Source organism: Macrobrachium nipponense, chromosome 29, assembly GCF_015104395.2.
Source record: "Macrobrachium nipponense isolate FS-2020 chromosome 29, ASM1510439v2, whole genome shotgun sequence".
NCBI lineage: Eukaryota > Metazoa > Arthropoda > Malacostraca > Decapoda > Palaemonidae > Macrobrachium > Macrobrachium nipponense.
Window position 1 is genome coordinate 2,288,030 of NC_061092.1, and position 11,270 is coordinate 2,299,299.

The 11,270-nt window shown below is 36.6% G+C and overlaps 1 protein-coding gene across 1 annotated transcript in view; it reads left to right on the forward strand.

The window, feature by feature from the left end:
• Positions 1 to 9,184, forward strand: part of LOC135206037 (polypeptide N-acetylgalactosaminyltransferase 5-like) — a gene marked incomplete in the record, with an annotated part of 590,860 nt that extends 581,676 nt beyond the window's left edge. The window contains 1 exon segment of the mRNA XM_064237212.1: positions 5,271 to 9,184. Coding sequence (XP_064093282.1) covers positions 5,271 to 5,417 — 147 coding nt within the window.
• Between the last annotated feature and the right edge of the window lie 2,086 nt (positions 9,185 to 11,270).

Here is an 11,270-nt window from a genome sequence, read left to right on the forward strand (position 1 = left end):
CCCCCCCCCCCCCCCCCCGCTCGTGGATATCTTTGCGACGTCCAGAACGAAGAGGCTTCCACTGTACTGCTCCCCAGTACTCGACCCAGCTGCAGTGACGATAGACACACTTCTCTGGGACTGGACGGGGATGGACCTGTACGCCTTTCCCCGTTCAAGATCTTAGGGGAAGTCATGAGAAAGTTTTGCGGTGTCGGAAGGGACGAGAATGACTTTGTTCGCCCCGTTCTGGCCTGCGAGAGAGTGGTTACAGAGGTCATGGCCTTTGCAGTAGACTTCCCGAGGACGCTTCCAGTAAGGACAGATCTACTCAGACAGCCCCACTTCGAGAGGTACCACAGAAGCCTCTTCGCTCTGAGTCTGACTGCATTCAGACTATCCAAAAGTTGGCCAGAGCGAGAGGCTTCTATACGTCAATGGCGAAAGCTATCGCCAGTGCAAGAAGAGCGTTTTCCAACGCAGTGTACAATCGAAGTGGATAGTCTTCAGGAGTTGGTGCAAGAAGAACGGCATTTTCCTCCACCACGACCTGTGAGCCAGATTGCTGACTTCCTTTTCTGAGAAGGGATCTAAAACTTGCAGTCTCTACAATCAAGGGTTATAAGAGTGTGCTTTTAGTTGTCTTTAGGCACAGAGGCCTGACTTGGCGGACAACAGAGACCTTCACGATCTCTTGAGATCTTTCGAAACGATGAAGGTTCAACAACCCAAGTTGCCGTCTTGGAACTTGGATGTAGTTCTGAAGTTCCTCATGTCCAGTCCATTCGAACCTATGCATGAAGTGCGAGCTTTTATGAATTCTTCTTGGTTCCATAACAATATGTCATAAAGGACATATGAGCTGTCACAGTTACGGGTGAGATGCAATTCTGTGTTGACCTCCCGTTACACGAAGGATGTCAATTCAACCTACAAGAGATCCTTTTCTCTTGGTTGTTCGTGTCTGCGGATACGTTGCTGGGATAGGGAGCCGACACTGATCCTTAACTAGTGAGTTAATTTTTAGTTTAACTCTTTTTAAAATTAAGCGCTACCCTCGTGTTAGGATCAGGTGATCGGGATCGGTTGTTGTGCTCCTTAATTATGCTAATAGGCATACGGTATATGGTCATATGAGTGGATTAGCACCCATTGACAAATGCCAGTTAGCTTTGCCGAGTAAGTGGATAAGACCCCATCGGCAAACCCACAAGAACTCTTACCCATAGGTCACATCCTCGCTGAGGCTCTTGAGACGAAGCAGACTCCTAAGCAATAGCTAGGAAGTCAACCCTCCGTCTGAAAAGATAGGAACCAAGGTTTATAAGAGGTCCTTCTGATAACTTGTGGTGGTGGTCAGGAAGCCAAGGTTACCAGTGTCAAAGAATGCTTTGGCTTTTTTCTTGAGGGGCACCATCAAGGAAGTGCATTCATCCTGTCAAGACAGTGATATGAAAGTGTTGAAGGAGTGAACTGGCGCATGGACTGAGGGTATATTTCTACGTCGGTACGCCTTCCAAAAGAACATGGCACTCAATGACATCTTGAATGCCACATTTTGGCGTAGTAATTCAGTGTTTTGCCTCTCACTACCTTCGGGAGGTGAGGATTACATACGAGAACTGCTACTCTTTGGGGCCCATATGTCCGCAGCAGACAATATATTGGGGACAGAGAGTAGCACTCTTCCTATCTTTTAGAAAATAATATGTTAGTTTGGACTTTTTAATTTTATTTCTTTTTATTTTTTATTTTTTATTTTTATTATATTTATGTAGGTGTTTAGTTTTTTGTGGTCTTGGGTAGGCCGCCTTAGGCGGCCTTCCCTCCATTAGCCTTGGTTTTACGAAGTTTAACCAGATAGGCTAGGTCAGGTGGTAATGTTTTTGCTTTGCCCTCATAGTAGGGTAAAATGTTTTTGTCACAGTGTGGTCACGCCCCCATTGACAAATCATCTGGAGCGCACCAGCTACATAGGTCACGTCCTTGCTGGCACCTCCAGTGAAGCATTAACAGCATTTGGTGTCTAAACAACACCTATATGATCTGTCACATTGTGGTCACGCTCCCCGTGACAGTTCATTAGAGCGCACCAGCTACACAGGTCACGTCCTTGCTGGCACCTCTAGGAATGCAGTACCGAAATTGGAGGTCTATAATATAGGATCTAGTTGCAGTGTGGTCACGCCCACGTTGACAGATCCTCTAGAACTCAACAGCTTCACAGGTCACTACCTAGCTGGAGTCTCTAGTAAAGCAGAAGCAGACTTGGGTGACGGTACTCACAAAGTCAGCTATGCTAACAGTTAAGGAACCAAAATATCATCATATATATGAAATTGTTTCCCAAAATCGAATCTGTCTCCCCCTTCCTCCAAAGGTGGGATTCAGCTTATATATATATCTGGCAGGTAAGATTCATGAGCAAAATGATATTGTTATGATACAATAAAGTTTGTTCATACTTACCTGGCAGATATATATAATCAAAGTGCCCACCCACCTCCCCTCAGGAGACAGTGGCACTAGAAAAATCTGACAGAAAATGGGAATGGTTCCTTCTTAACGCCCCCTCCTCCCGAAGCGGCGGGAATGGGTACTACCACCTGGCCGACCACTGCGTGTGCCGGGAGTTTTGAAATTCTGTCGGACTTCGGAGAATACAGCTATATATATATCTGCCAGGTAAGTATGAACAAACTTTATTGTATCATAACAATATCATTTTTTGATGTTCTTTGAAACCTCTATTTTGTTAGTGCTCCTCGGCAAGCATAATGTTTCTATTGCTCTTATGTTATCTTGAAGCTTGAGCTTGTTCTAATGGAAATGTCAGGTGGAACTTGATGCTGTTCTGATTCAACTACCAACTTTGTCATATTCTTAGCAAACTAGATTTTCTCAGCTTGGAAACATTGCTTCCTGGCTATGTACGTAAGTGTTTCTCAGCAGACACATTGTATGGAAGAATTATTCCTCTGCTGGGCATAGCTAGTAAAGTATATATCTACTGGAGCTCCTGCAGCTTCAATATATTTTATCAACTGTGCATATAAGGCAGGCTGGTCATTACTGGATTTTCTCAGCATGGAAAGATTTCATACCTGGATTTTGTCAGCTTGAAAAGATTTCTCAGCCTGGCATAGCATCTGCCCGCTTCTTTGCAAGTAGGCAGATGTATGCATATAATGTGGACATTTCCTTTTACATTGTACAACTGAAGTTTGTTCTGCAATGAAGTTTCAGCTGTCACATATGGATATGTCATTTCGTAGTTGGGCAGTACATATCTACCAAGTTCTTGAAGTAGTGGATTTCTACCAGAGTTCTTGAATCTACAATATTCTTTCAACTGTGCAGTTTATATATACTGGACTATGTATGCTGCTGCTATGCCATTAAGCTTGATAAAATGTGATAATTACTGTTCTTGATAGTTTCAATATTGTTAGGTGAAGTTAAGTTCATTCATCATATATACTACTTGACAGGCAAAGTATCTGAATTTTCTTAGCATTGAAGATTGCTTCTTGGGTGGAAATTTTCACTGACAAAATTGCTGCAGTTCAAGAAATGTTTCCCTGAAAATTAATTTATTGATAATTGCTGTTATGTTTATCTGTGGCATCTAAGCTGTTTGCAAGGCTTGAGCTTGTCCACAAAAGCTACTGCCGTTCTTGGGTATTCCATCATTGTAAATGTTTCATTTGAACTGTTTGTCTTCAAGGTCAACTTCTAAACCTTGAGGATCTTATGACTGTTGTCCAGTCAAGCTGCTGCTGTTTTTCAGTATTTCAACACTTCAATTTCTACTGGTTCAGTGATGGTCCTTGTTGGCCCAAGGTTGTTAGTTGCAATTAGCATTCGTGATCCTTGATTTGGCTGCTGTTTTCAGGAATTTGTGTTCTAAACTGAATATATGAAACTCTGTGCTTTTCTTGATTATTCAGCCACAATGTATTTGTCTTCTTGGCTGACAACAGATCTTAGTTACTTTGGAAAGATGAAATAGTTTTTCTTGATTATTCAACCACAATGTATTTGTCATTCGTAGTAGCTGATGCTACTTGCATTTGTTAAAATTCTTGGCTGACGACAAATCTTGTGTTACTACATGCATTTAAAATTCTTGGCTATCTTAATCAAACCACAATGTATTTGTCATTCTTTTAGTAGCTGTGTTACTACTTGCAATTGTTAAAATTCTTGACTGACAACAGATCTTAGTCACTTTTGATAAGAAGGAATTTATTTTCAGTTTAGCTGTTTTACTGCAACCACAATGTATTTGTCATTCTTCGTAGCTGTGTTACTACTTGCATTTGTTAAAATTCTTGGCTGACAACAGCTCTTGTGTTACTACTTGCATTTAAAATTCTTGGCTATCTTGATTATTGAAGGACATTTGATTATTGAAGGACACTGTATCTGTCACTTAGTAGCTGTGTTACTACTTCCATTTGTTAAAATTCTTGGTAGACAACAGATCTTAGTCACTTGCGATAAGAAGAAATTCTCAGTTTAGGACTGTATCTTGGTTTGCAGTTGTTGAAATACTATATGAATAGTATTTCAGCAACATAATACTTTTCATAAAGTATTATCATTGTCCTGAATAGAAATTAGTTCCTTACTTGCTCTTTGAAATTATTTGATGGCAAAAGATTTCAACATTTTGATAACCTGGAGTTCTCTGGGTTCTCCATTCTCTGTAATTCTGAAGGTCAGATTAGGATTGCTCAGTGTCGAAATATTTTTTAGCTGCCGCTGTTACTCTCAAGCACATCATCGTCCTGAATAGAAGTTCATTAATGAACTGCTCTATGCCACAGATCTTCTAATTGACTAATTCAAGTTCCAATTGACTAATCCTTGAATAATTTTGTCATGTCCTTAATACTGTTGTTGTTGTTCATACTGTCTTCATACTGTTGTTGTTCATACTGTTGCTGAAGGTTCTTCATGCAGTTGCTGAAGTTCGCTGAAGTTCCAATGTTTATTAGAAGAAACCTCTGCATTAACTGCTCATTATGCCACAACATTTAATTGACTCCGGTTGAAGAATTTTTGCTCTCAGCTTGTTGAAGTATGGTAAAAACATCTGCATTAAGACTTATACAAATTAAACTAATCATATTATTTCTTGCTACTTGAGGTAAATTAGTTGGTAGATCTTTAAGTAGTCACCTGCAAAATAATAAGACCAAATAAATTAAATAATCATAATAAATTAATATACTATTTCTTGCTACGTAGAGTAACAATCATTGATTAAATTTGTTATATTACAGGATGGTTCTATTAGGCACGTAAATTCTGGACGTTGTCTACAAAAGCCTGATGCAAGAGATGTTACACTACCTGTCTTGAAACCTTGTGATGCGGCAGCAAGTCAACAGTGGGTTATGAAAGGATCATTCAAATGGCAAGCAAACTAAAAGGTCATATTTGATAGTGGATTGAATGTATATTATAAACTGACAATATGGAGTGTAAACTGTGCTAGTGAACACTGTAAAAGACAGTGGATATACTGCATACAGAATCTAGTGTCAGGGTCCCGGACCACAGTTAAGAATAAGCTGCAAGATTTATTGCTTAAGGAATTGTGTTATGAACCCTTACACGAAGACAACAAAAGTTTACGTTAAATTTGGAAAATTTTATTAGATTTGGGTTGTGAATTCAGTGTGTTGCTTTGCCACATGGTAGTGGATGGTAACCATGCAATTGTACTTAATGTGGGTAATTTAATATATAATGGAGAACTCTGACCATGTAAGTTTTGCAACACATAGAGTGAGAATAAGTATCTCAGTTCAGAGGTTTGGTACTAAGCGCAAACAAGTTTTATATCCAAGTTTGTATCTGAATAATGTTTTATTTAAGAATTGTGAGTGTTACTACAGTTTAAACTTGTAGACTAAGCATTAATCGACAGAAAATTTGAGATGAAATCTGAAGTAGATGAAGTATCAAAACAGAATATTTGAGATATAATCTGAAAATTTGAGATGAAATCTGAAGTAGATGAAGAATCAAATCGGAATATTTGAAATATAATCTGAAAATTAATCTGAATAAATTAAAAATGTATTTAGTGTAAATAATCTGATTACCTTGTAACTTCCAGAAATGTATCTTCCTGTATTTTCCCAGGTGTTGCAAACCAGTGCCTTCTACAGAGAAACAAAATAAAAAAAAAAAATTGCCAGAAGGTTTTGCTTTCTTATCAAAAATATAAACGACACCTGGTTTAGAGGGCGTTCTTACCCAGTTGTTTGGCAACTGTGCTGATATAGGAAAGGCTTCCCATTACTTGTAAAGGATAAGAGGAATGTTTTAAAAATTTTATTCTATAAATATATTTTTTCTCATTGCAATAAAGATACTGTTTCAAATCATAAAAGGATATATTTTTCCTAAGACTTTTCTCCATGAGAGAAAAATAAGGAGGGTGATTCCTCCTCCTACTCCTCTGTAGCTTCAATATGTATGTAGTGTTATATAAGCTCTGTACTAAGTTTTGCACATAGTGCGTGGGTATGAAAGCATTATTGCTTGCAGCTGATGCATATTTCCTCTTGAATGTGTACCTTAGACCAATTAATTATTCAAGAAGCTATACTACTTACTACTGCAGTACCAACATAGTGTATAACTGTGATAGCTGCACAAAAGCTTTTAAAAGTGCAGGTCGCTAATTTACTTTCTCATTTATAAATTAATTAAAAACAATGAAAAACTCTCATTTATAAATTAAAAACAAAAAGGGAAGCATATCAAAATTAAACTGTTGGTGATATCTGAATCTTTCCTGTTTTATGGTAATTAATAGTAAGCCTTACAGGTGACCATGATTCTTGTTTGACAAAAGTACTACACAGAGCAAGTGTTAAAAGTTCTGTTCTTTCTCTGGTCTGCCAATTCACCATAAAATGTCTGTACATACCACTGGACTTTTTTAACAAAATCAATACACAGCATGGCTACAGAAAGAGCAGTATGCAGTTATTGCTTTTATCCACGTGGATCTTGCATTTACCTTCACAGTGATAGGCTTTGTACAAAAATAAGTATTTCAGAATTACTAATTTTTTCCTTCATTGCAAGTTGGTACCAATGACAGTTAATTTTGATGAGGTTAACAATATTTGTCAAATTACTTATTTGCTATAATTTGAACTTTTTGGTAAATCTAAGTGAATACTTTCTTCAGAATTTCTTCAAAACAGAGCTTTTCCTATAACATTTATAGCCTGTACTTAATCTTCACTGTGACTATAGTTATGATTTTCATTACCCTTTTGCTCATAGCTAACAACCTTTAAATAAGGTTCTAGGGTCATTGGTAACAATAACATTAAGGATTTATTGATTTTGTTTCATTAGTATTCATTAAAGTAAGTTGAAAGAAGCTGATGCATTTTAAATATATGAAAATTATATGTAAAAAATGGTGTCTCAAGGTAGCTGTTAAGATCCTTATGTGCCAAGGGAGAGCTATCACATAATCTATTATATAGGAGGTAACAGGGTCAAATAAAGTTTTGATTAACAGCGTAGTGTGTAAGCAAAATATTTTGAGATGGTGCTGGAAATTACTATTCTGTTTTTCTTTTTCTCTTGTTCTATTTTGTACGGAGGAGAAACATGAGGCAGTTCCTACTATTTTGCTGTGTATTCTCACTCTACGAAATATAAACATTCCATCAAGGGTCGGTTCATTCATTCTTTTCTTCCTTGACCCTAGTCTCGTTCTCATTCCATTATGAAATACAGTAACTTATGTGCCTAATTATTTTGATGTAAAGTGTATTTTTTTTAAAAGGCTTGAGGTGACCACTTAGCACATGTGGTTTTTTACCTGATAAATTGTAATTTTCCTCAACGCGAGGCTACTGTTTTTGTCAGTATAGAAAATGCTGCACAAAGAAACCTATGCCTGGTGTGCAAGTCCAGTTTAAAATCAGGAGCTGGTTTCCCTGATTTTTTACTTAATTTATCACGAAATACATTCTGATAGGGTGGTGATGATAAGGTGTGCAGATGTGTAAATAATTAAGTCAATTTATTTGTGTCTGTTGTATTTTGTAGATGTTTTTCTCTTACCCTAAGAGTTGTATTTTCAGACTTGAATAAATTACAGAACTGAAATGTACCATGGAAGATTGTATTGTGATGAAATTGAGAGCGTCTTAAAGAAAACTGAAATCAAATTTATCATGGAAATTTGGAAACTTGAAAATAGAATATTAACCTTGTCCTGATACATTGTAGAATCATTGGGAATATGGACACTGTTTTATTGATTAAAGGGAACAGCGTATGTATTGAAAATCAATACGTACTCAAATTTTAAAAAGCCTAATTATTGAAATATTAAGTGACTACTATCCTGCCACACATCTTCATCCTAAACTTGTGGCTTATGTGTATCTTTTCACTAGCTGAATTTCCTATTTGTTTATGAAGCTGTCAGTTTACGGTCTATCAGTATTTGGCTCATTGTTTGAAAATTTAATGAGTGATAAACTAGATTTTAAGACAAATTTTTCTGGTGAACATATAAATATAAATATATATATAGTATATATATATATATATCCTCCAAGCCTTCTTCCATAGTGTTGAATGTGGACATGATTGCCAATGGTGTGAATGGGTTTTTTATATATGAATTATTTTGACTGTGGTGACATTGAGTTTTACTTAAGCTGTTGCTAATTTCAAGCATGTTAAGTAAATTCATCATTTTTATATCCTGGGTATGATACTATATATGCTTACATGTCATTCCTACAAAAATGGTGCTCGGAAAATTAAACCCCTCAAGCTGTCTCTCCTACATGATTGTGTACAACAATAAAGATTTTGCAATTTGAATGATCGAGAGAATTTTGATGTACAGTAAGACATTTCATTTATAACCTGAATATAGTATTTTCCTTGTGAAAAAAACATTGCACACTATCAACAAATGCGCTTGTAATATGCTTAGTTATTATACCCTCTCGACAAAGCTTGAGGTGCTTACGTCTCATTTTCCTTTGCTATTGCTTAAGTCAAAGCCCAGTGTATGTTTTATTTTCATTACATTGTTACTGTATGCTGCTTTTGTCAGAAATCTGTGGATTCTCCCATAGTGTGTATGTGAGGTGATGGGAATCTTAATTTTTTTTTAATAAAATGTTTTCAATTTAAATATTATTTCTCTTACTCCTTGTAATTTGACATAATTCCTCATCATTCCACTTATTCGAATGGAACCTAACCCATTAATTTTACAAGAGATCCATCCTCACCATTCAACCTATAGGAATGCAAACTGCCTAACCCATTAGTTTTACAAGTGATCCTGATCTGTGGGATTAAATGTTAGGACATAAATCCTCATCATTCAACCTCTAGGAATGGAAACTGTCTTAACCCATTAGTTTTACAAGTGATCCTGACTATTCCTTTTATCTGTATGATTAAGTGTTAGATTTATTTGGTTTTCTCATCTATAATTCAGTATGCACAGATACTGGCTAACACATTTGTATTTTTTGCAGTTACCAAACTTGGATTAAATTAAAGAGAAACTGAAATAGCCAGTGTGCTTGTTCCATACGAATAGGTTTCATCTACTGAAATAATAATAATATGAATTTAACAAAGTTAATATTTAGTTATTGGTCAATATAATTATGAATTTGACTGAATGTGTTTACATAGAAACACAGCTTCAGATTCCCATGAGATGAAAATCTTTTAAGGGAATATGTAATAAGTACTAACACTTGAATGACATGTCAAGCTTCATGAAAGTGGTTCACTGTTCACAGTTTTTAAGAAACGGCAGTTTTTCTTGACAATTTTACTTTGGTTTTGCAAAATATTCCTACTCATACATCAATCTTGATGCTAACTTTTCAGCATATGGATAGCGAAACAAGGACGAAGCCTCGTAATATTTCACATTTCACAAGTGGTTGCTTTTAACCTCAAGAGAATCATTTACAGTTCTGTGGTTCTGTAAATTATTTCCTTGTGCTCTGAACTGCAAGACTCTTCTTGGCTCTGTGGACTTTCGTATCTATAGACAAACCTAGAGATGAATTTAATCCCTGAATTACATTTGAATGTGTCTTAATGGTGTTCTGTTTTTTCTTTGAAACTAATGTTTTGCCATTGTGTATGTACTCCCACCTTGTAATTTATCAATTTTGATAACAGAATCCAAGAAAACTTCAAGTACATACTCATAAATTCTAGAAAAACTCTACTCAGGCTTAAAAGTGCGACATGCCAGTCTAGTGCTAGCACTTAAGACTGCAGCAAATACCAGAAAACTCAGGAAATATTTGCAGTATGAACCCACCTTTACATTTAAGAACAGAGTGTTAATTTTCCAGGACAAGATGAGTATGCCTACTTGAAATACTACTGGACTATATATTAGTATAAATTTCAAGCTCAGATTACATCCATAATGGTAACAAATAATTACCAAAAATACAAAACATTGTTAAAAACATAAATAAATGAAGCAGGAACTATATTCATCCCTGGGTTTGTTTACAAATATGAGGCATTCGCAAACCATGACTAGAGTGGCGTGGTTGGTATGGTGTTGGCGTCCTACCTCAGTGGTTGCGGGTTCAATTCTCGGCCATTCCACTGAGGAGCGAGAGATGTGTATTTCTGGTGATAGAAGTTCACTCTCGACGTGGTTCGGAAGTCACGTAAAGCTGTTGGTCCTGTTGCTGAATAATCATTGGTTCCATGCAATGTAAAAGCACTATACAAACAAACAAACAAACCATGACTGGACATTTTTCACATTCTAAAGCACCAAGTACTGATGAACTGAACTCAGAACTGTAATGTTTTGCGAGGTTAAATGTGGCCATTTATGAAAGACTGAGAAACTATAACCAAATTTCCATGTCCTTAGCCTTACTGGACATAAGATTGAGAAACAGTGCCTTGCTAAAAGTGAAAACGTTAAGGCACTGGAGTGTGTGTCTGTGTGTGAACGTATTTTGGAAAACAAAAGGAAAATTGTCAAGAAAATGTGCCAATTTTTCATAAAAACTGGTAATTTCTTTCGTAAGTTGACAAGTTATTCAATGAATTGTAAGTCTAGCACTAGACCAACATGTCGGTGGGTTCACACTGCAATATTTTTTCTTTTTTTTTTTTTTTTACTAGCTGAAGGGGGAAGGGAGGCTAGGGATTATTAACAGTGGGAGCCTAGGGAAGTCTAAAGGGGCTAACTTTCAGAGTAACAGTCCTTGGGGGTC